Source organism: Neofelis nebulosa, chromosome 8, assembly GCF_028018385.1.
Source record: "Neofelis nebulosa isolate mNeoNeb1 chromosome 8, mNeoNeb1.pri, whole genome shotgun sequence".
Lineage (NCBI taxonomy): Eukaryota > Metazoa > Chordata > Mammalia > Carnivora > Felidae > Neofelis > Neofelis nebulosa.
The window spans coordinates 87,549,995-87,574,967 of NC_080789.1; the positions used below are offsets into that span (position 1 = coordinate 87,549,995).

General features: G+C 41.8%; 1 protein-coding gene across 1 annotated transcript; it reads left to right on the top strand.

Annotated features, from left to right (window-relative positions):
- Nucleotides 1–6,196: 6,196 nt before the first annotated feature.
- Nucleotides 6,197–23,605, top strand: LOC131519886 (cationic amino acid transporter 3-like). The gene is given in 3 exon segments (XM_058743437.1): nt 6,197–6,727; nt 21,040–21,856; nt 21,859–23,605. Coding segments are annotated over 2 exon segments (1,770 nt in total). The 5' UTR covers nt 6,197–6,727; nt 21,040–21,219; the 3' UTR covers nt 22,992–23,605.
- Nucleotides 23,606–24,973: the final 1,368 nt, after the last annotated feature.

Genomic DNA, 24,973 nt, shown 5'->3' on the forward strand with positions numbered 1-24,973 from the left:
CTTGAGGTAAGTTACTTAACCTCTCTGTGCCTTAGTTTCATTATCTATAAAATGGCAGCACTAATACCTGCCTCTGTAGCTTGTTATTGAGCATAAAATGAGATTTAGGCAAAAGAACTGTGTGCAGTTGTAAAGACTTATAAATCTAAAATCATTAGGCATTTTAGGGACACCAGTGTGGCTCAGCCGGTTGAGCATCTGCCTTTGGCTCACGTCATGATCTCACAATTCGAGGGCTCAAGCGCGATGTCAGGCTCTGTGCTGACAGCTCATAGCCTAGAGCCTGCTTCGGATTCTGTGTTTCTCTGTCTCTGTCCCTCCCCCGTTCACACTCTGTGTCTCTCTCTGACAATAAATAAATAAAACATTAAAAAATACATATTAGTAAAAACATTAGGCATTTTAAACCATCCTCATCCTCATCTTTGATATCTTCTTAGTTTATACTCTCTGTACCTACTGTGCACACCATCTCTGTTTCCAACCTCTTTTCCATAGGTCCCTCAGCCCTTGAACATTCTGGATACACTCTTTTAACTTATATGCTTTTTCCTTTTTTTTTTTTTTTCCCTTTCGTCCCTCCAACCCTCCCTCTCTTTCTCCTTCCCTCTCTTCCTTCCTTCCTTCCTTCCTTCCTTCCTTCCTTCCTTCCTTCCTTCCTTCCTTCCTCCTTTCCTTCCTCCTTTCCTTCCTTCCAGTCCGTCTCTAGCACTTTCTCCAGAGTTTGTCAACCTGGCTTCCTGCCTGGCTCTGCTTCTCTTTCTCCTTGACCCTCACTACCCCTTGCACTGGTTCTGCCAGGATGCATTAACTCTGTGAAATTTAAGACTGAGGTTCAGGGATCTTTTGATTGCAGCATTTTGGGGGAGATGGAAAGGGAGGCATATACATGTCAGAGTCTCTGGGATCCCCAAGTTGGCACTAGGAGGGGGCCTGGGGCAGTTATGACAGCAGCTTCACCCTGTCAGCTTTCTGGGCACATCCACCACCCAGCAGCACCTGAGAGGGGACTGGGCTCAGCAGGGATCAGGTACAATGGAAGAGGAAAATAAAGCAAATATATGTCCCTTCCCTGGCCTGGCTCCCTCCTCCTGCTCCACACTTGACTCCTTCTCTCTCTTTGTCATTTTCCCTCCCACGTCCTCCCTGCAGCCCTGTCTTCTTCCTTCCTACTTTGTGTCCTTCACCTTCATCTCTGTTAGGCAGATATGTCTGTCTATCTGTCTCTCTGACTCTAAATACTTTGTGGTCTGAGATTCTCCAGGACTGAGGCTGCCCTCAGCTCTTCCTTCTGGCTGTCTCCCTCCCTTTCCTCCCTCAGTCTCTGAGGATTTCTCTTCCCATCACATCTTTGTGAGTTTCACCCTGTTTGCCTTTTAGTTTCTCCTCACACATCTCCTCCCATCTGTCTCCATTTGCTGCCTCACCTTCCCTGTTCCCTCTCCTGCCCTCCTTTCCATCTCATTCTTTGCTCCTCTTATCTCTGTGTCTTTTAGTCCCTTCCCCTGTCTCTGGCTCACACACCCTCTCCTCTCCTCTTCCTCCTTCTCATCCCTCAAGGTTCACATACCTCATGTGAAATCATCTGGATGGGCTCCCCCTTCTTATGGCCCCAATCCTGCATCCTCTGCATTCCCCACCCCCCAGGTCTGGGCCAGTTCTTTTCCTTACCTGGTGATTGTCTGGGGTCCCTGGTATTTCACCCAGCCTCCCATCCATTACCTAGTAGGCAGTGTGTAGCACAGGGGGAAAGGGGAAGGATTGCTCTTGGGACCAGATACAAAGATAGACAGACTCCCTGCACTTGCCCTTCTTTCCCTCAAGCAGATGTACATCTGGGAAAATCCCCACTTGCCACAGGAGAACACAGCCTAGCACTGTTGGAACAGTGGCTTCATAGAATGAGTTTGGAAGCTCTCCTTCCATTTCTATTTTTTTTGGAACAGTTTGGTTCCAAAATGGTTGGATTAATGGTTATTAACTCTGCTCTGGTAGAGAATTCTGGTAGAATTCCCCTGGGAAGCCATCTGGCCCAGGACTCTTATTTGTTGGGAGATTTTTTGATAACCGATTCAATTTCTTTTCTGGTGATGGGTCTGTTCAAATTTTCTATTTCTTCCCATTTTAATTTTGGTAGTGTGTGAGTGCCTAGGAATTTGTCCATTTCTTCCAGATTATCTAGTTTGCTGGTATATTATTTTTCATAGTATTCTCTTAAGATTGTTTGTACTTCTGTGGTGTTGGTTGTGATCTCTCTTCTTTCAATTGTGATTTTATCTACTTGGATCCTCTCTCTTTTCTTTTTGAGAAGTCAGGCTAGGGGTTTATCAATTTTGTTTATTTTTTCAAAGAACTAGCTTTTAGTTTCATTGATCTGTTCTACTGTTTTGTTTGCTTGTTTGTTTGCTTTTTGTTTTGGATTCTATATCATTTATTTATTCTCTAATCTTTATTATTTCCCTTCTTCTGATGGATTTGGGCTTTAATTGTTGCTCCTTTTCTACCTCCTTTAGATGTAAGGTTTTATTGTGCATTTGGGACCTTTCTTAATTCTTGAGATAGGCCTGAATTGCAATGTATTTACTTCTTAGGACTGCCTTTGTTGCATCATAAAAGGGCTAACGTGTATTCATTTTTATTTGCTTCCATGTATTTTTTAATTCCATCTTTCACTTCCTGGTTAACTCATTCATTCTTTAATAGGATGTTCTTTACCCTTCATGTATTTGGGGGCTTCCCAAATTTTTTCTTGTGGTTGATTTCAAGTTTTTAGCATTGTGATATGAAAATATTCATGGTATGATCTCAATATTTTTGTACATATGAGGGTTGTTTTGTGACCTTATATGTGGCCTATTTTGGAGAATGTTCCATGTGCACTTAAGAATGGATTCTGCTGCTTTAGGATAGAAAATTCTGAATATATCTGTTAAGTCCATGTAGCCCAATATGTCTTCCAGAGTCATTGTTTTTTTGTTGATTTTCTGCATAGATGATCTGTCCATTGTTGCAAGTGAAGTATTAAAGTCCCCTACAATTACGGTATTATGAACAGTAAGTTTGCATATGTTTGTGATTAATTGATTTATATATTTGGGTGTTTCCACGTTGGGGGAATAAATATTTACAATTGTTAGCTCTTCTTGGTAGATAGACCCCTTAATTACGATATAATGCCCTTCTTCATCTTTTGTTACAGTCTTTGTTTTAAAATCTAGTTTGTCTGATATAAGTATGGTTACTCTGGCTTTCTTTTGATGTCCATTAGCATGATAGATGGTTCTCCTTCTCCTCACTTTCAACCTGCAGGTCTCCTCAGGTCTAAAATGAGCTTCTTGTAGGCAGTATTAGATGGATCTTTTTTGTTTTTTCTTTTTATCCATTCTGATACCCTATGTCTTTTGATTGGGGCATTTAGTCCATTTACATTCAGAGTGATTACTGAAAAAACTGAATTTAGTGCCATTGTGTTATTTGTATATTTCATACACCAGATGTTTTCTGGTCCTTTGTAGTCTTTGCTGCTTTCCACAGAGCCCCCCTTAGGATCACTTGCAGGAGCTTGTTTAGTGGTCACAGACTCCTTTAGTTTTTGTTTGTCTGGGGAAGTCTTTATCTCTCCTTCTATTCTGAATGACAGTCTTGCTGTGTAAAGGATTCTTGGCTGCATATTTTTCCTATCCAGCACATTGAATATTTCCTGCCATTCTCTTCTGGCCTGCCAAATTTCAGTGGACAGGTATGCTACTACCATTATGTGTTTACCCTTGTAGGTTAAGGACCTTTTGTCCCTAGCTGGCTTCAGAATTCTCTCTTTATCCTTGTATTTTGCCAATCACTGTGATATGTCATGGTGTTGATCATTTTTATTGATTTTGAAGGGAGTTCTCTGTGCTTCTTGGACTTGGATGCCTGTTTCCTTCCCCAGATTAGGGAAGTTCTCAGCTATAATTTGTTCCAATAAACCTTCTGACCCTTTTCCTTGCTCTTCTTTTGGGACTCCTATAATATGAATATTGTTTCATTTCATGGAATCACTTAGTTCTCTAATTCTCCCCTGGCGATATAATAATTTCCTTTCCCTCTTTTTTTTCCAACTTCATTATTTTCCATAGTTTTTTCTTCTTTATCACATATTCTCTCCTCTGCTTCTTCTATCCTCTCTGTCACTGTATCTAGTTTATTTTGCATCTCAGTTATAGCATTTTTTTCATTCATCCTGAGTCGTTCTTAGGTCTTTGATCTCTGCAGCCAAAGTTTCTCTAGTGTCTTCTATGCTTTTTTCAAGCCCAGCTATTGTTCAGATATATTGTTTATATCTGTTTATATTGTTTATATCTGCAGTTATTTGGCTGTGATTTCTTCTTGACCTTTCTTTTGGGGGGAATTATTCCATTTTATAATTTTGGGTAAGTTTCTATCTTTTGCATGTTTTAAAATCTTGTTATTTGTTCTGCACCTGAGAATACTACTATATTAAAAAGGGGTTATACATTGTTCAGGGCCTGTCACTCCAGGAAGTGTTTTTGGTGTATGTTCATGCACTCTGTTGTTGTGTTTTGGCTGGTCTATCCCACTGATGTCCTCTGAAGAGCTCCTACTTGCTTGTAGTGGTGGAGTTTTTGGACCTTTAACTAGGTGTGCCTTGATTTATTTGTTGAAGTAACCCTGGAAAAGAACAAAAAAACAGGGTGGGGAGAGTCTGATCCCATAAATGGAAAAAAAATGAAAGGGGAGAAAATAAAACCAACAGAGAATCAAAAACCTATAAGGCTAATTCCAGAAAAAGAGAAAGGAAAATAAAGAAGAAGAGAGAGAAAATATGTAAAAAGAATAGAATAAAAATGCCTGATATATCCATATCCATATCATCTATATCTATATCATCTATCTCTATCTCTATCTTTAGATATATATAAACAAAACAAATCAGAAACTATGAATCTGATTCCAAAAAGAAAATAAAAAGGAGGAAAGAAAAATAAAATAAAATAAAATAAAATAAAATAAAATAAAGGAGAAGGAGGAGGAGGAGGAAGAGGAGGAGAAAGAAACAGTTGTCTGCCTAGGATCAGTGGCAGTATTCGTTGGGAGGAGAGGCCAGCTGCATTGGGTCAGACAGTCTTGCTCCAGTAGATAAGCAGTTGCCAAGCACACAGGGCTGGGTTTGGCTTAAGTGTGTCTCACCACCCCTGAGAGCTGCTGTGCTGTTCTCTCAAGTCCACCATATGGGTGTTTGGGACAAAAATGACGACGGCCCAATCTCTTCTCCCCTCAACGGGTATCTCAACCCATGCTGTTCAAGCAGCCCTCCCAGAATAGTGAGGGCAGTCAGCTTGCTCTGCTCCATAGTTCTCCTGAACCTTCTAGGCACTCAGCTGGGATTCAAAACCTGAGGTCATAAAGAACCCAGTTCTGTGTGGCTCCTCTTCTGTTCCAGAATAGAGTCTCTCTACCCTGGTGATAAAAGGCCTTTGGCTGGCACCTGCATGGTCTTTTGTCCCTGGGGAGGCAATAAACCCTCTCCTGAAAGTACTCCAGGAAGGGACTTTTGTCTCCCAGTGTGCCCCTGATATAGCTACATGACATTATTCACTCCAGGGCTGGCTACCTCCTCCCCAGGAATGTGTGCCACAGCTCCCAGCTCCCTTCTGTAGAAAGTTGTGCACTTTTGAAACCTCTGAGTTTCAGTTCTAAAGGTTGTTTGCAAAAAAGAAACTGGCACTCTTCATATTTCTCATTCCCTAGTCTGTGGTCCAGAGAGGTTTTCCTCTTGTGCTAACTCGATGCTGCACTTTCACAACCCCTCTCTCTTTCTCTCCCTTTTGTGCCTCCACAGAAAGGGTTCTCTCCCCTCCCTGCCTATGCTTTTTTATCACCTTCAATTCGCATACTCCCACTTTGATCCTGCCAAGCTGTGTCCCTCCCAATGTGGAGATCCGTGTGTCAGTCCGCAGGTCAATTTCCTGGGTGTCCCAAGTGGTCTGACCTCAATACAACTGTGTTTGAGGGACGAGGAAAATCCCAGTCCCCCTACTTCTCCACCATCTTAACTCCTTCCCCCTATGCTTTGGTTTTATTCCTGGAGTGATGGGAAAGTTGGATGATGGGTTGAGGCTGGATGGTGCTGGTAGAGGAGCCTAGTAGGAGATTCTGAGAGGGGTGGTTGGATGTGCTTCTATTCTAGTTTAAATACTTCTTAATGGGCTTTTTAGATGGTCCTAGGACTGGCTTCCAAATCACAGGCTGGGCTTTACCTGGCTCCCCACACTCTCTTGCCAACCAGGACTTTCTCCATACCCAGGACCTTGGGAAGCTTGTTTACTTCTAAATTCACATCTTGCTGCCAGCAGAGTCTCCAGCAAAGTCCCATTTAAGTCCTCAGCCACCTCCTCACCAATGCAGAACCCCACTAGTCTTCCATTGCCCACCTCCAGCTTTCTTCCAGGATTCCAGCTAATCTACCTCCTTCATCCTTTTCCACTCTTTGGATGTCCCTGCCTCCCTATGGTCCCAACTCCCTGAGGGCCAGCCTTGCTAGTGCTCTGCCTCCCAAGAGCCCCTCCTCCCAAGGGCCCCACCTCTTTGAGGGCCTCAACTCCCTGAGGGCCTCACTAAGCTCCATTCCAAGTCCTGACACTGCTTGGCCAGCCTCCCTACTTGTCTCTGGGTTTGGCTTACACTTTCTTGTCAGGTCTCTCTCCTCCAAGGAAGAAAAAGCCTATAGGTAAGTGATTTCTCCTGTTTATGGGATTGTCAAGGAAACCGAGGCAGAGCCAGAGAGGAGGAAGGCTGGCCTTGGATAATAGCTGGCTGTCCAAACCCTATGGGTTTGAACAGAGGGTATTTCACAGCACCAGAGCTAGACTTTTCTCTGCAAGTGCAGATCAGAGGCCTTAGGAATTTGGGAAGGGCAGGTAGGTTTGCTGAGGCTAGAGTGATTTGGAGACCTACACTCTGCTGTCTTCCAGATCAGAAACATTCTCAGTTCTACTGAGGAAAATGAGTTAGGGGAGGTTATTCCTTGGTGCTTCTCCCCCAGAGTCCTTTCCCCCTCTTGGCCCTGCCTTCCTTCCTGGCCTTTCTTTTCTGACCTGGTGCAGAGCTTGCTTTCTTCATCTTTGTCTTTTCCACAGGGTCCAGCACATAGTATGCTTAGGCATGTTCTTTGAAGATTCTTCCACCTGGCTCTGCTGTCTTCTTGCAGTTTTGCCACACTTTTCTCACTGAAGGTTCTGAAATTGTATTCTATCTTCTTAGGGAAGGCATTGGTGTGGATTTTGCAGAATAGCATGTCAGGTTGATAAGGTGGTCCACCATCACAATGGAGGATTTGAGGGTCTTCTTCCTTCTTGCTTAAGGAGTTAGATATCTATTTTTACAGGTGCTTGAAAGTATCTATCAGCCTTTTTATTTTTTATTTTTTTTATTATTATTATTTTTTAACATTTTTATTTATTTTTGAGACAGGGAGAGACAGAGCATGAACAGGGGAGGGTCAGAGAGAGAGGGAGACACAGAATCTGAAACAGGCTCCAGGCTCTGAGCCGTCAGCACAGAGCCTGACGCGGGGCTCGAACTCACGGACCGTGGGATCATGACCTGAGCCGAAGTCGGCCGCTTAACCGACTGAGCCACCCAGGCGCCCCTCTATCAGCCTTTTTAAATGTAATTTGAAAAGTTGTTGTGCAGATTGATTACAGACCAGGTCAGGTTGTTGGAGGAAAGATTACCTAGTTCCCCTGGGGTACAGTTGCCTAGTGGTATTAAAACACTTGGTCTCAAAGAGGCAGTTTGCTGTTATTGCAAAGCATATTTGCAACTCTTTAATTTTAAACACGCTTTGAAGTCTTAAACTGTTCTTCACCCTCCCCCTCCTCCCCACTGCCATGTACACTGTGAGCAATACCCCAACACCAGAAGCCCAGACAACACTTATCCATGCATGACACTTGTTTTATGATTACATGTGGCAAATGTTTATTTCTAGATTGTTCCTCTCTTGCTCTTTAGCAGTCTTGTGCAAATTCACTCCATTATCATTGATATGCATTATTGCCTCCCAAAGGCAGATTCTTTTTAACCTCAGTTTAAACAAAATCACGTGGAAAGGGCTGGTTCTTTCACAAAGTATATTCTTAATTGATAAATATACTGTATTCTCTTGGTTTATCCTCATCCCTTTTTCTTTTATTATTGCCTAAATCTCAAAACAGAGCGGGGATTAAAAAGAATTAGGAACGAGGGATGAAGAGTGTCCCCTAAAAGTTGGTGGCAGTGGATCTTTGTTATAGATTATGTTGGCTGATCTGGGATGAGCCAAGTGGGTCTTGGTGGAGAAGTCATGTTGATCTATATTTGGAATAGAACTCAGGACTCTGACTCAGATGATCTGGTGTCTTTCCTATAACAAATCAAAACAAAACAAAACAAAATTAAACAAAACAAAGCAAAACAAATTAACTTTCCAAGGAAGATGGTGGCAGTGTGAAGCAGCTACCTAGGGCTGTGAGAGGAGCCAAGCAAGTCTGGTGAGAGATGACAGAGATAAAGAGACAGGTAAGTACTTACATGGGAGGACAGAAGGACACATTTAAAGATATGAATGAAGATAACCAGAGAGATAGTCAGTCTTTCTAAGCCACTTTGTGTGCAGTGTATTACTGAGGGTGTATACTGGGAGGAGGTACATGGAAGTAGTAGCCATGGGCTCTGACAACTCACAACTGCTAGTCTGAAGGTGGAGACAGAACTTAGGGATAGATGGGACCACTGGGTGGATCTAGATTCTGTGCTTACAAGAAAAAGAAGGATTTGTGAGAAGAAACAAAGCTATTTAGCAAGTGTTCTTGGAAAACATGTGTTTGGATCAGTGCTCATTGTAGACAAAGTCCATCCTCCATCATAGTTATATTTTGGAAAATAAGTTGGGTAGACAGATGGATTTCCTTCTACTGCTTTCTCCTGAGGACTTTTATTAGGTGTTCTATGTTGACAGGATCTGGAGCTGAGTAGAGAATCGTAGGGGGAAGTGGAAAAGAAGTTGATTTTCACTGTTGACATCAATGCACCACATCACTTTATTTTTAAAAATTTTTAATGTTTATTTATTTTTGAGAGAGACAGAGTGCAAGCAGGGGAGGGACAGAGAGAGAGGGAGACACTGAATCTGAAGCAGGCTCCAGGCTCTGAGCTGTCAGCACAGAGCCCGATGCAGGGTCCAAATTCATGACTTGTGAGATCATGATCTGAGCCATAGTTGGATGCTTAATTGATTGAGCCATGCAGGCACCCCAATCACATCACTTTCTAATCCCTTAATTGCACACACTCCCTGGCTTTTCCCAGCTCTCTTTCTGATTTCTGTTTGGAAAATCTAATTCTGATTCTTCCTGGTAGCCCACCTAGTTTCTGAAGACCTCTAGAAGCAGAAACTCAAGCTATTCTCATTTCTTAGGCTGATCATCTTGTTTTTGCGTGATAGAAATGTTAAGAATTTACATAACTGGATTCTGACTGAAATTAAACTTATAAATGTGTCAAATCATGAATGAGGAACATTGCATTTAACTCTGTCTTCTCTGAACTTATCCCAGAGAAACTAAGAAAAGCCGCTTTGTTCACAGCCACCCCAGAAAGATACTAGATAAGTATTTATAAGAGTCTATACAGTTTCTAGAGAAGCTCTGGCTATCTAATTGTTTACCCATGGTGGTACTAGTGTGATGTTTGCATGTAGCAAGGACTCCATAGGTATTGTGGGAAGGAAGCAAAAATGTTCTGGTCTACATCTACATAGATTTTGGTCTACATTTGTGTGGATTGGTCTACATACAGTTGGTCTGGTGTGTGTTAGTCTGCATCAGGATGAGTTTTAACTGACTTGGAATTCAGCCTCTGCCAAGGTGGGATCTCATTTGAGAGATGTATGACTGGGGTGGTAGGGTAGGTAGGTGAGTTGGAGGAGGTGGCTGTGTTTCCTCTTGGTCTAATGAGCAGGCAGTTTGGGGACTGTCATGCCTTCAAGTCTTGGTTTCACCTAGTAATGTTTACTTGCATGCAGAATTAGGGTTTTTAGCCTCATTCAGAATACATGAAGTAGGTTCTACCCTAAGGAGTTTCTATTTTAGAAAGGGGGGACAAAGTCTTCTTCCAAATAACATGCAAACAGAATACAGTACAAAGTAAGATCATAGATGGGAGGATGCTTGTTAAGGAATCAGTTGGTGAGGTTGTTCTCAGGAGACGCCTGGGAGAGAAGTTTGGATATTTATTTTCTTTAGTTTGAGGCGAATTTGGTTACTTCAGCTTTCTTTCCATCCTTTCAGGGAAGCTATCTGAGCTTTACTTCTCTTTCCCCAGGGGAGAAGTTACACATTTCTTACCATTGCAGTGGTTTGTCTCTTTTTTTATTTTTCTGCCCAGACCAAGACTGAGAATTATTGTTTTTAATTATTATTAATATTATATCATAGTATATAGATCTGTATCAATATCTCTAGCAAATATTTACCTGGATCTGTCTAGTTGGGCAAGCTGGATTTACTGGTTCAAGGTGTTATGGAGTTTGTTTCATGTTTTTGGTGGGGGGCATGGAAGGAAGCCCTAAATGAGGCTCTGTTTATTGGATCATGGCCCACGCTGAAGATGTAACTTGAACTGATGTTTTCCTGGGAAACAGTTATACACAATGCCAAGATAGCATAATTCCCCACTCTTCTATGTGGCCTTCAGGGTGACTAACGGTACACAGAAGGTATTCACAATTCTTGCCAACAATGGAAAATGAGGTCCTTACTACTCTTGCCTTCCATCTAGGAAGGCATCTGGGAACTTGACATGCCCTTGCCTTTGTTCATTTCTGATTGAGGAATATCTTCCTGGTTCATAGTGTATGTAGGTGGAAAGGCATTCATGAAGTGCCATTAATTGTAAGTTCCCAGGGTGGGGAATTCTAGATTTGCCACCATTGTCTTATGCTGTTGAAACTGAGTGTGTGATGATTTGGGGGGTAATAGTGGTGGTGTTGATAATTTAGGGGGAAGAAAATATTGTTTTTGCTTGAGTTCTTTTGTACAAAGAATCGCTGTGGTGCCTGAACTTTCTAATTTGGATTTTTTCTTTGTATTCACTTACAGTAGTTGAAATCTCGTCTGTAATAGATTGAATCCAGTGTATCTCACATAGAAACGTCCTGTGGTTTCTACTAGAGGGACCATCCAATTTTTCACTTTAGATCCAACTCAAAATACACTGAACCCACCTGTATATTTATTCACAGATAGTACAGGAAAAATGGTAGCCAATCCAGAAAATTCTTTTATCTAGGAGCTATTATTTAAGGGCATTTCATGGATACGTCCCTATCCTCCTTAAACAAGTTTAATCGTATTCTACACAGCATTTAGTCAATTGACTATTGTCCCACTCCTCCCTTTTGCAGACAAGACTTAACTATAGTTATTGTAGTTTGAGTCCTGTGTCATGTTGTCTAATTGCAAAGCATTAGGTGAATTATTTTCCAAATGAAGTAAATCAGTGAAAGTAATAAAACTTGGTGTTGATGTCAATTGTCACACATCAAGGGTATGACACTGGAGCAAATCATAAATGTGATAGATAATGCACTTTGTCTGAGCTCACTTGAGTTGCTTCCTTTGTACTTTCACTTTGTGGTGAAAGAGACTTGGACTTCAGTTCTTGTGTGAGACCCCTGATATCACCAAAAGGGCTCTAAATCCTGGGGTACTTCCTTAGCTGTGGCCAGTTAATTCTTTCTACCTCTGGCTTCAGCTGGAGAAGAAAAGGCAAGATGGAAGTGTCTTCAAGCAGAAGATCTGCTCCTCAGCTCCATCTCACCATCTTTGACTCCTACCCTCTTTCTTAACTGAGTGTCCTCTGAGTACAAAGTTCTAGTTCAGTGAGTTATGCCGCTGGACATTAATGAGGAGAGAGCAGGGGACAAAGAGAGCACACTGGAAAGATCAGATATCTATTTGTAGGTGTGCCCAGAGAAGCTTCCAGAAGGAGGGTCATGTTGAACAGGGTTTGGAGTGTTCTAGGCAGAGAAGGACAGTCTGTGTGAAGGCTGATATTAATGCTAGCAAGATGTACATGTGTGGGGAAAGGTTTATCCTGTTCAAGCAGGAGCCACAGAAAAGGTTAATAGGATAAGTAAGTGGTAGAAGAACTTTAAAAGAAAGCTTTAGAAATACAATCTTAGAAGTTTGGATGTAATAGCATGAAACTGCAGGTCTGGTTGGGACTGTGTGTGTGTGTGTGTGTGTGTGTGTGTGTTTAAGACTTGAAGAAGGGGCTTCTGGGTGGCTCAGTCAGTTACGTGTCTGACTCTCTCTCTCTCAAAATAAATAAACTTAAAAAATAAAAGGCAGCTCAAGTTAAAAAAAAGACTTGAGGTAAGTGTCATTTTCCAGAAGGATGGTAATGAGCACTTACATGTCACTTATCTGGTACAATGTAGTGATCAGAAAGAATGTGATTTAGGGCTTCATCCTACTTCAAGGGCAGTACTCTCTGATGGCTGCTGGTTGTTCAGAGTTACCAATTTTATGGACAGGAGGGTGGACCAGGGAGAATGGCAGGAGGCTGGCCCTGGGTATATATAGTTTTCCTTCTATTTTGTTAACTATTTGCAAACCATGGGATCCTTCTAGATGAAGGGGTAGCATGGACAAGGTGATAAGTGTCTAAGTGGCAACATGTAAAACTATCAGTTTTTCTAAGGTTTCCATCACACCCATAGGAATAGCCAAAGTCCTCACTGTGACTCTCAGATCCTACATGAAGGATCTGGCTTCCTGCTTTCTCTCTGATTTCATCCCCTACTGCTTCCCCCTCACTCACTCTGTCTTGGCTCTACAGGCTTCCTTGATATTTCTCAAAAGTAGCCATTTACCACCACACACCCATTAGGATAGCTGCTATTAAATAAAAACAGAGGATAATGAGTGTTAACTAGGATGTGGAGAAATTGGGAGGCTTGTGCATTGCTTGTGGGAATGTAAAATGGTGCAGATGCTGTGGAAAACAGTATGATAATCTCTCTCTCTCTCTCTCTCCATGTGTGTGTGTGTGTGTGTGTGTGTGTATACATACACACACAATTACCATAGGATCCAGCAATCCCACTTCCGGGTGTATATACTATTGAATTGTATGCAAGAACTCAAAAAGATATTTCTGTACCTGTATTCATAACAGCATTACTCACAAAAGCCAAAAGGTGAAACAACGCACATGCCCATCAGTGCATGGATGCATAAGCAAGATGTGGGATATACACAATGGAATATTACTGAGCCTTGAGGAGGAAGGGCATTCTGACATATGCTCCAACATGGGTGAACCTTGAAGACATTACGTTAAGTGAAATAAGCTGGTAACAAAAGGACAATATTGTTTGATTCCACTTACATAAAGTACTCAGATAGTCAAATTTATAGAGACAGAAAGTAGGTGGTGGTTGGTTGTCAGGGGCTGCGGGGAGGGAAGAATGGGGAGTTGCTGTTGAATGGGTACAGAGTTTCAGCTGAGGAAGATGAACAAGTTCTGGAGATGATGGTAGTGATGGTTGCACAAGAGTGTGCAGGTAAGGCTGTCTCAGATCATCCTTTTTTATAATCACAACACCCACTCTGAACACATCCTAACCTTTCCTTGTTTCCCTTTTCTCTGCAGCATTGATTGCAAATCCAACACAGTATATCTTCATAGTACTTATTTGTTTATTGTTTGCTTTCCACTGCAGGAACGTAAGCACGTTGAGTGGAGGGATTTTTGTGTTTTATTTGTTTTATGTGCAGTGCTGAATAAATGGGGAGCAGCATATTTGTTGAATGAATATATGAAGGACTATGATTGGACATAGACTTCTATTTTTTTTTAATTAAAAAATTTTAATGTTCATTTATTTTTGAGAGAGAGAGAGAAAGACAGAACACAAGTGGGGGTGGGGCAGCAGAGAGAGGGAGACACAGACTCTAAAGCAGGCTCCAGGCTCTAAGCTGTCAGCACAGAGCCTGATGCAGGGCTCACACCCACGAGACATGATCTTGCCAGATCATGACCTGAGCTGAAGTCGGATGCTTAACCAATTCTGCTACCCAGGTGCCCCTGGACACAGACTTCTAGAGAAGACAGAAACAGGGAAAATGGGAAGATTTCATTTTTCATTTGATTTTGTTAACTAATTTTTGGTACCCTTGGATATAAGACTTGGCCCCAGTGTTCATGGCAGCTTTTGTTCTGTTTAGCTTTTCATATGTACTCTGAACTGTTTCTACTTTGGAATGTTGGTGTACACATGTACCACACTTAGTATTATTTCAAGCTCTGGCCCTTAACTCAAACCTCTACTCCTGTATTCCTGACTTCCCCCTTCCAGAGTTGCAGGGCTGCTTGAGTTAGAAGTTCAGAAACTCCAGGGAAGCTCAGCTATCCAAAGAGCTTTATACTTGTTTGTTTGGGAGCCACTGGTTAGATTGGCTCCAGAGTTTTCCTTGTCTGGAAAATTTTAAGGAGGACGAGATAATTTATACACTCAGGAAGGAGCTGTCCTTGGATACAAAGAATTGTTATAATCTTTGGAGGTGTTTCATTTAAGTCCACTTCCCTGAATCATTGAGAACTGGAAAATAATTATTTAACAGCCTCATTAACACTCAAGAGTGTCTCAAACTTCTAGCAAAGTAACTGGTATCTAAACTCTCTTTGAGGCTATTCAAGAGGAGCCACTAGGCCAACTTCCTGATTGCAGGGGTGTTAACATCCAACCAAGAAAGCCAGTAGAACTTACTGCCTTGGAAAAATGTTTTGAAAAGGAAATGTCCAGAGTGAGGGCAGTACTCTTTTTAGAGACAGAGGAGTCTCTAGGACCTCCAGGACAAAGGAGAGCAGGTGGGGCTGGTTGAGAAAGCAAGACAGCTTGCAATTAAGTGAGTGAAATTTTGGACTTGACAGGAGTTCTTTTGGTGACTTGGGATGGAACTTTTGTATTGGAGTTTGGAAGGAGCTCAGAGACTGAGAGAAACCCAGGGAGGAGAGAGGGAAGGAAGTGGGGAGAACAGGGCATTATGGAATTTATATATGCTGTCTTCATATTCCCTGGCCTCTCTCTGCATTTCTTTCAGCACTTCCTCTGAACAAGCACCTCCTTTGGGAGAGACAGTTTCCTAATTAAACTGATATTCATATACTCTGGGGCCTCATTAGGAAATGCCCTTAGGAAATGCACTTGAAATAGATGATGATGCATGTTCTAGTTTCCTGTTTCCAACTAGGTTTGGCCCTTTCTCTCTCTCTCTCTCTCTCTCTCTCTCTCTCTTTTTTAAATACAACTTACAGGAATGTCAAGATGTAGTAGTGAATCAATACATCTGCGTATTCATTTTCTCTGTCCTAAATGCCTTTTGGTTTCTTGGTACAATTATGAGCAGATCCTTATCCTGGTTACTGTAGGTTGGGGGTGGGAGTGTGAAATTCAGAAAGAGGAGGTATATGAAACCTGGCCCTGCCCTCTGGCAGCTTTTAGAACTTAAAGGAATTTAAGTGACACACCCAGGACACCAGCTGACAGAAAGGGAAAACTAGTTTCAGCTAAGCATCAGGACAGGCTGTAAGTGCTGGCAGGAAGGGGAGGAGGTGGGCGATGGGGATCAATCAGGAAGTCTTAGGAAAGGCTTCTTTGATGTGTGTAGTGGGAAGGTTGTAGAATAGGGTTGAGAAGAGGTAGAGCATAAAGACTGGACAGAAAGGAGTGAGGAGGGCATCCCTTGCAGGACAGGCACTTACTTAGGCCAAAGGCTCATCCCAGAAAGGGTAAGTCAGGATCTGAGGAGCTGAGTCAGGAAGGAGGTGATGGGCTCAGGGTGGGGACAGAATTAGGGTGGGACTTTGACAGCTGGGTCAGAGTCTGGACTGAATATAAACTACTGGATATAAACTATTGGAATAATCATAGATTATTTCAAAGAGAGAGGGCATTTCTGAACATGGTGCTTGAGGACAGTGTTTCTCTCTGCTGTTATTATAAGCTGGATCCGTGGTACTTTCTCAGGATTCCCAATCACTGGTGTGCTTTCTCTTCTGTGAGTTTGCTTGTTCATTTGTTTGTTCGGCCTGCTTCTGTTGGAGTCATGAAATGTAATTGTTTCATTCCCAGATGTTTTGTTCTCTGGGTTGCGTCTCTGGTATCTTCATACTTTGCAGCCCACTGTCCGCCATCTTCAATAAAAGTGGGAAGAGCACAAAGACTGCCCTGCACAACACAGTTGTGGGAAACAGAAATTATCAAAAGCATTACCCATCTCCCACCCTGCCATTCAGATGGTCCTCCTCTGGGATTCCTCCTCAGGATCCATGGATGGACTTCAGAAGAGTGTAGGACATTTTTTTGAGGTGATCAACCTCAGAGGGGCATGTGACTCAACAAATGTTAGGACCCATTTTTGTGTCTTTGTTGTGAGGTAGGTGACTAGGGACAGTTCCCCAGAGAAAGAGATGTGGTACAAGCATCCTTAGTGTCCAGAAAGAAGCATCCAGAGACAGTTGAAGGATCTGAAGGAGAAAGAGGAATTGGGAAAAGGGAGATGGGTTCAGGGGGAACTGGTAGGGGACTCCACCCTCTTTCTAGCAGGTATTCCTTCTCTGTATTCTCTATATGCTGATATTATAGGATTCCAGTTCCCTTCAATTTAAATCTGTTGAGTTTCTGTCCTTTATTAGATTATTAACCAGCTGTTCTCACATTGTCTCATGCAATTCCTTTGTTGAACCTGAAGTGCGCAGAGTGGAGTCAACCCCTTCCTCAGTTATGGACTGCTAGCACCATTGCTTCCTGTCAGGCCCCTTTTCAGTGCATTTTTTTCACCTTTCATCCTGATCTTTATTCTCATTTTCCATCCTCACTGGAGGTACTTGTTTTATTATATTAACAAATGCTCTTCCAATCCATGCTCTATATGTGTATTTAGATACATTCAACCATTTAACAAATTCAAAGTGTCAACTGTGTAAGTCACAGTTACAGGTGTGGGGAATATAGCCAGGAGCAAAACAATAAAAAAGAAGTCCTGCTTTCATGGAGCTTACATTCTTTTGGAGTGAGATAAATCATGAACAAATAAATAGGTAAAACATATAGTACCTTCAATAGTGATAAGTCCCACATCGGGCTTTGCACTGACAGTGGGGAGTTGCTTCGGATTCTCTGACTCCCTCTCTGTCTGCCCCTCTCTTACTTCCTCTGTCTCTCTCAAAAATAAATAAAAATTAAGAAGGGAAACCAGTGGAAGACTTTGAGCAGAGGAATTTCATCTCATTTTTATCAAATGCACGTTTATCCTTGACAAATAGACGGCATTTTTTGGATGTTTTATAAATGTCCATAAATGGCATTGCGCTATACACCTCATCCTGCTTTTTACTTTTCCTACTAAACATCATCCTATCCAATTGCTATTGAATGTACTTTATTATATCTGAGTGCTGTGTAATGTTTCATTGTGCATGTAGGGCACTTTTTACTTACATATTCCTGTAGTAATAGACTCTGGCATAGGTTCCAACTTCCTGCTATCATAAACTTCCTTTGTTGAACGTGCTCATATGAGTCTCCTTATGGACTCAGGAGGGAGTTTCCTTGGGGTGTTGACCTCAGAGAGAGATTGTGGGGTGGGAGGGTGTGCATTCTTAATGGCGCTAAAATTGTGCTTCACGATGGTGGCCCCAGTTACACTCCCACCAGATAGTTTGTATCTTCTCATCCAATTCTCATGTTGATCCAGTAAGGAAAGTCCAGTAAGCTTCTAGGTGGATGAGGAAACTGAGGCTTACAGAGATTAAGCAAATTACTCTAGTTTATATAGTCAAGCAGAGGGGCTAGGTCTCAAATCCAAAATTTCTGATATAATATTCATTGCTCTTACCTCTATAGTACCCAGTACTGCCTCTTCCAGGAATAAGATGAGGCATCCATGGGGAAAGATATTATTATTGTATTTGAGCCTTGCATTTTTTGATGCCTGGTTGAACTCAGTCTTCCTGGGACCCGCATGTGTTTAGCACCAGCTTGTATGAGGGTGTTTAATTAGAGTCCTTAGAGTTTCAAGGTGAATTATATGGAATAAAACAGTTTTCATTTTCTCATTAGGGTTAGCTAACAAGCTCGGGTTTAGTGAGTCATTTTGAGGTTAGAAATTTATAAATACTAAATGATTTTCAAGGTTTGTGGACTTCGAATCAGATTTCAATATTAAACATTTAGGTAGATTATATTAAGTACATATTGTTTGCTAGGTACTGAGCTAAGTACTCCTTACTACAACCTTGTGAGGTATTTACTTTTACTCCCATTTAACTGTCATGGAAACTAAAGCCCTGAGAGGTAAAATAATTTGTTCAGAGTCACCAGGTATGAGGTTGAGATGTGATTTGATCCTAAACAGTTTACCTGCAGAGCTTTACTACTAATTACTAAACTGTGCTGCCTTCCTGTGAAGGAAGCTTTTAGAATATTTTTCCTTTGAGATTGACAGCAATTCCTGTCAATTGGGTGGCTTAGAGCAGTCATGGGAAGTATGGGGCTAGTGGAAAAGAATCTCCATAGGGAGAGGATATGACATTTGAAAATGTTCCAAGATGTCTTCATTATGCCTCCCTCTGTCCCCTGAAGTGAGAACCTCTACATTAGGACACCTCACCTAGATTATAGGGCTTGAACATGATGCCTTCAAAAAAAATAGGGATTCCCTAACTGGGCTTGGGTGGTTGGTTGCCTATAACCCAAGGGTGCCTGATAGTTTTAAAACAGCTGTCCTCAAAGGCAAACAATTTTTTTTATCACTCTTTGTGGTTTATACCTGCCATGAATGATGTGCAGTCTAGGTGTTATCACAGTTGGTTTTCTCTCCACACTTTTGATTTTGATTGCCTTTTATAGGAAAGGTAATGTCATTTATATCTTTACCTGGGCCAGATTTATAAAAGTTACTTGGCTACAAAGTATGTATCTCAAAGTAAAGTAGATAGGAATTCTGGATTATGTGTTCTTTCAGGATTCTCTTCTCTGTGTATTTGTTCAACAAATATTTATTGAGCACTTAACTCACACTCTGATGGAGGAGACAGGCAGCTGACCTGGAATTTTTGCTACATTATGATAAATGGCACATGAGGGAAGCCTGGGTGCTATGAGAACACATAAGAAAGGCAGCATAAGGGTCAGGGGAGGCTTCCTGGGGCAGCAACATCTGAGCTGGGAACCGAAAGAGAAGTGGGGTTAGCTAAGTGAAGGGGACAAGAAGGCATTAGAAGCAGGGGAACAGGGTGGGTGTAGGATTTTGCAGTTGCATTACGAACTGGGCAGGGGATGATGCTAGAGGAATAAGCACAGGTCAGATGATGAAGGAAGACAGGATTAAGAATGAAGGGCAATGGGAACCACTGAAGAGTTGAAGCCTGGGGGTGGGTGGGGGATACGTCAATCACATTTATAGTGTAGAAAATTTCCCTGAGTTAAGTATTGACTCTCTTTGTCTATGTTGTGTGCTTGTTAGTAAATCATAACATTAGAACTGGTGGGTGGCAAATAAGGAGTCTAGATGGATTTGTAGACAGAAGGTCCGACCCATAATCCAAGGGTTCCTTTTGATAATCTGTAGAGAAGACTTTTCAATTTTGACTTGTCTTTCCATCTTTAGAAACCTCTATTAACATTTCTTAAAATTCTCTCAAAATCCAATCCTGAATATAGAGGAGAGTGGGGGCTGCATGATTTTGTTTCTCTGTTCTCCACTACTCCTTTCTGGGGCATTGCTGTGAATTGTTCACCTAAAGTCTTGCTCCCCTTGAGGAGGGGCCCATTTGAATAGCAGCCAGGGGAGGAGGGGAAGGAGGAACCACACGTAGGATTCCTTCACTAAGAACACATTCAGACTATGGTTTAAGTGAGTTAAAAATAACTCCTTGTGAAAAATTAAAAGGGAGTTACAGGTGAGTGTTTTAATACAAGTCCACAGATCAATGCAGGGTCTCCAGGCAGTTGGCTACTGACACCACAGATGGTGCAGGGTGTTTATAAAGCACAATGTGGCCATTGAGGAGACTTTCTGCAGAAGTGAATTCACCTTCTTTCTTGGAAACCAGAGAGGAAGAAGACAGAAGGAATTGTTTTGGTCGTGAGATACTGAGCTAAATGACTTCTTTTCTTTCTACCCATCACAGTCTCAAAACTGTGGACATAAAAACTGTGGTGAATATTTATCTGGTTACTTTATGTGGTTTATTGCATATCAGATATCATAAAATGACTTTTCTGGCTCTTCTCCCCTCTTAGTAATGGACTCTTGGTTGCCTGCTGCACCCATTTCTCCAGTGTTTTCTTTCCAGAAATCCTGTTTCTTACCTTGCAGGTAGTTATCCCCCTTTCTCCCTTTTCCTCTCTTTTCACAGCACCCATGTGGGCCTAGGAGGGTAAAGTGAAGAGTTGGACTGTACATTCTGTGACATCAGTACAGCTAAATGGATGATGCAGAATGGGGATAAAGGGGGCAAAAATGACATCAGACCTTGGCTAGCTGATTTGGGGGTAAGGGTCTTAAAACTAGGGGCAAATATTTGTATTTTAAACTCAGATGATATTCTCAATATGGCTCTATAATTGCAACAAGGACCTCTAGTCTGTGAACTGTGTCATAACTCAAGCTCAAGCACCATGCAAATATCCCATGTGTAAATTATTGCACAATACATTCACCCTGTTATGTCTTAAAGCTTAATTAGTACACAAAGCTACATGAGTTAGATGAATCCAAATGGGATTATGTCATGTGGTGTGCAAAAAAAGGAGAATGTTGGAAGGTATTTGGCACTTTTTTATGGGGGAAAGCAGAGTTGATTTCTCTATAATTTCTTTTGGTGTCGGTTTCTGTGATATTTGGGCTGCAACAAGTTATATGCGACTTCTGAGTTTTTTTGTTTGGTTGAACAACATTATTCAATAAATATTTATTGTTTACCTAGGAATTATGGAAGAATACCACATACTAGAAGAAATATGAAGCAGCAGCTTTGAATCTTGAACAAGGGAAATTGGCTACCCCAACGGAACTCAGCTTAACTCAGCCTCACTGAACTGATCCAACACTCCCCAGGCTTGCTATAGCTCTCTAATCCTTAGAATCTTCTTCAATTCCAGCTAGAATGCTGTGTCAGGCATTTCACAGATTTGGCCAAAAGCTGGTATGCAGACGTCCACTGGAGGAAAAAGTATTTGAGATTTCCTTTGAAAGAAGCCTGAGCACTCTGGATTTAGTGGTCCTGGGTGTGGGCTGCACAATAGGCGCAGGTGTGTACATCCTGGCTCGTGAGATGATCAGCAATCAAGCAGGACCATCCATCGTGATCTGCTTTTTGGTGGCTGGCTTATCTTTTGTGTTGACTGGGCTGTGCTATGCTGAGATTAGTGCCTGGGTTCCCCATTCTGGCTCCTCATATCTCTATACCTATGTCATTATTGGTGAACTCTGGGCTTTCATCACTGGCTGGAACCTCATCCTGTCCTTTACTGCTGATACAGTTATTTATACCATGACCTGGGTCTTAACCTTTGAAAACCTGCTTGGGAACCAGATGTCTCAGACCCTGCGTGAAAGCATCTCTCAGCATGTTCCTCAAGTCCTTGCAGACAATCTAGGCTACTTTGCTGTGGCCCTTCTGTTGTTACTTAGAGAAATTGAATATATGAATTTTTATGAGTTATTTGCCCTTTCCAAAGTGTTCATATTGGTGAAAATTTTGGTTCTCAGTTTTGTCATCATCTCTGGCTTCATTAAGGGGGACCGCACAACTGGCAGCTCACAGAAGAGGACTACGTAAAGGCTGGACTCAATGACACTTCTAAGTTGGGCCCTCTGGGCTCTGGAGGATTTGCGCCTTTTGGCTTCCAGGGGATTTTCCGTGGAGCAGCTACTTGTTTCTATACATTTATAGGTTTCAGTATTATTGTTACCAGAGTGAAAGAAGTCCAGAATCCCCAGCGTTCTATCCCCATGGGCATTGTGATTTCACTGTTCATCTGCTTTGTGGTATATTTTGGTGTCTTTTCTGCACTTACACTTATGGTGCCTTACTACAAGCTTCAACCTGGGAGCACCTTGCCTGAGGCATTTCTCCATATTGGCTGGGCCCCTGCCTACTACGTTGTAGGTTTTGGATTTTTCTGTAGTGTTTGTGGCATTTTCATGGGCTTTATGACCCCCATACAGTGGGTGATATGCATGATGGCAGAAGATGGCCTCCTGTTTCCTGTCTTGACCAGGATCTATACCAGTATATACCCCCGATTCATGGCCACTGTGGTATTTACGATTATTGCAGCAATCACGATATTCTTCTTTGGAATCACTGATCTTGTGGACCTCAGGTCAATTGGGACGCTGGTATCTTATTCTATGGTTGCTTTTTGTGTTCTCATCATCAGGTATCAACCTGATAGGAGGAATGGGGGACATGAAGCAGAGGTGCAGCAACAGAATGTATCTGCAGCAGAGAGGCTGACTCTACAGGGACTACTTTTTCCATGCAGCCCCACCCCCACTCCACTCTCTGGCCGGGTTGTCTATGTTTGCTCCTCACTGCTTGTTCTTCTGCTCACTCTTCTTTGCCTGGTGCTGGCCCAGTGGCCAATTCTGCTTTCTGGAAACCTAGCGTGGATTTCAGTGGTTGTGCTCCTCCTGATGCTCATCACTGGGATCACTGGGGTCATCTGGAGACAGCCGCAGAGCTCCAGTCCCCTTCACTTTAAGGTCCCTGCTTTGCCTCTCCTCCCAGTACTGAGCATCTTCATGAATGTTTACCTTATGATGCAGATGACAGCTGGCACCTGGGCCCGATTTGGTGTCTGGACTCTGATTGGGTTTGCTATCAACTTTGCCTATGGAGTTCAGCACAACCTGGTCACTAACCCCACTTAAGTTAGGGCCCAAACTGTAGAACTTGAACTCAGCAGTGCCAGTACATATTTGTTTGAAATCATCACACCTGAATGCAGTAAGTTTTCCCTGCACAGTAATGGAATTTACTCCTGAGTTCATGGAAAGCTAGGCCTCCCATGGGATGTTGGTGGGGGAAACACTAAAAGAGCTGTGTATTTATGGTGAAGTGAAGGATATGTGTTTGCTCCCCCCACCTTTTTTTACTTGTCTCCTTTTCAGTTGTGTCATTAGCTGCTTTCTGACTTTAAAAAATTATTTTTTAAAAGAAAGTTGTAAAATGTTTTCCTTTTCTTCGTTAAATATCTACTAGTGGCTAGGAGGTAGGGAATGCCTGGCTGGTTCAGTCAGTATAGCTGACTCTTGATCTCAGCTTGGTGAGTGTGAGCCCATTTTGCATGTAGAGATTGTTTAAGAAAATATCCAGTAGCAGAATTACTGGATCATGTGGTAATTCCTTTTTCAAAATTTTTGAGGAACCTCCATACTGTTTTCCATAGTGGCTGCACCAGTTGACATTCCCACCAAAAGTGCATGAGGGTTCCTTTTTCTCCACATCCTTGCCAACACATTTTCTTGTTTTTTTTTGTTTTTTTGTTTTTTATTTTTTTTTTTATTTTAGCCATCCTGACTGGTATAAAATGATATTTGATGATGTGATTGCAGTTTTAATTTATATTTTCCTGATGATTAGTGATGCTAAGCATCTTTTCATGAGTCTGTTGGCAATCTATATGTCTTCTTTGGAAAAATATCTATTCAGGATCTCTGCCCACTTTTTAATTGGATTATTTGTTTCATTGGTGTTGAGTTGTATAAGTTCTTTATGTATTTTGAGTATTAATCCCTTATTGAATATATCATTTGGAAATATCTTCTCCCATTCAGTAGGTTGCCTTTTTGTTTTGTTGATGGTTTCCTTTTCTGGAAACCAAAAGCAAAAGCTTTTTGGTTACATTAATTTGTAAAGGTGTGGGGTGCCTGGGTGGCTCAGTCGGTTGGGTGACCAAGTTCACTCAGGTCATGATCTCACAGATTGTGAGTTTGAGCCCCATGTCAGGCTCTGTGCTGATAGCTCAGAGCCTGGAGCCTGTTTTGGATTCTGTGTCTCCCTCTCTCTCTGCCCCTCCCCTGCTCTGATTCTGTTTCTCTCCTTCAAAAATAAACATTAAAACATTTGAAAAGATATATGCACCCCTATGTTTATTGTAGCATTATTTACAATAGCCAGGACATGGAAGCAAACCCAAATGTCCATCAGTAGATGAATGGATAAAGAAAATGTGGCACATATGTATATATAATGGACTATTGCTCAGCCATAGAGAAGAATGGAATCTTGACATTTGTAACAACATGGATGAACTGGGTGAGTATAATGATAATTGAAATATGTCGATCTGAGAAAGACAAATGCCATATGTTTTTGCTCTTATGAGAAATTTAAGAAATAAAACAAATTAAAAAGAAAGAAAGAAAGGAGAAAAGGCAGACAAACAAAAACAAAACACACACACACACTCACTCACAAAACAGCAACAACAAAAACTGTCCCAGATTCCTAAATCAGGGAACAAACAGGTAGTTGCCAAAGGGGAGATGGGTAGAGAGATGGGTGATTTAAAATTTTTTTTAACATTTATTAATTTTTCAGAGACAGAGAGAGACAGAGTGTGAGTGAGGGAGGAGCAGAGAGAGACACAGAATATGAAGCAGGCTCCAGGCTCTGAGCTGTCAGCACAGAGCTTCTGATGTGGGACTTGAACTCACTGCCTTCGAGATCATGACCTGAGCCGAAGTAGGATGCTTAACCGACTGAGCCACCCAGGTGCCCCAGAGGGATGTGTGATTTAGATAAAGGGAATTAAGAGTATACTTAATATCTTAATGAGCATGGAGAAATGTGTGAAATTTTTAAATTATTATATTGTATATATGAGTAATATAACAACACTGTGTATTAA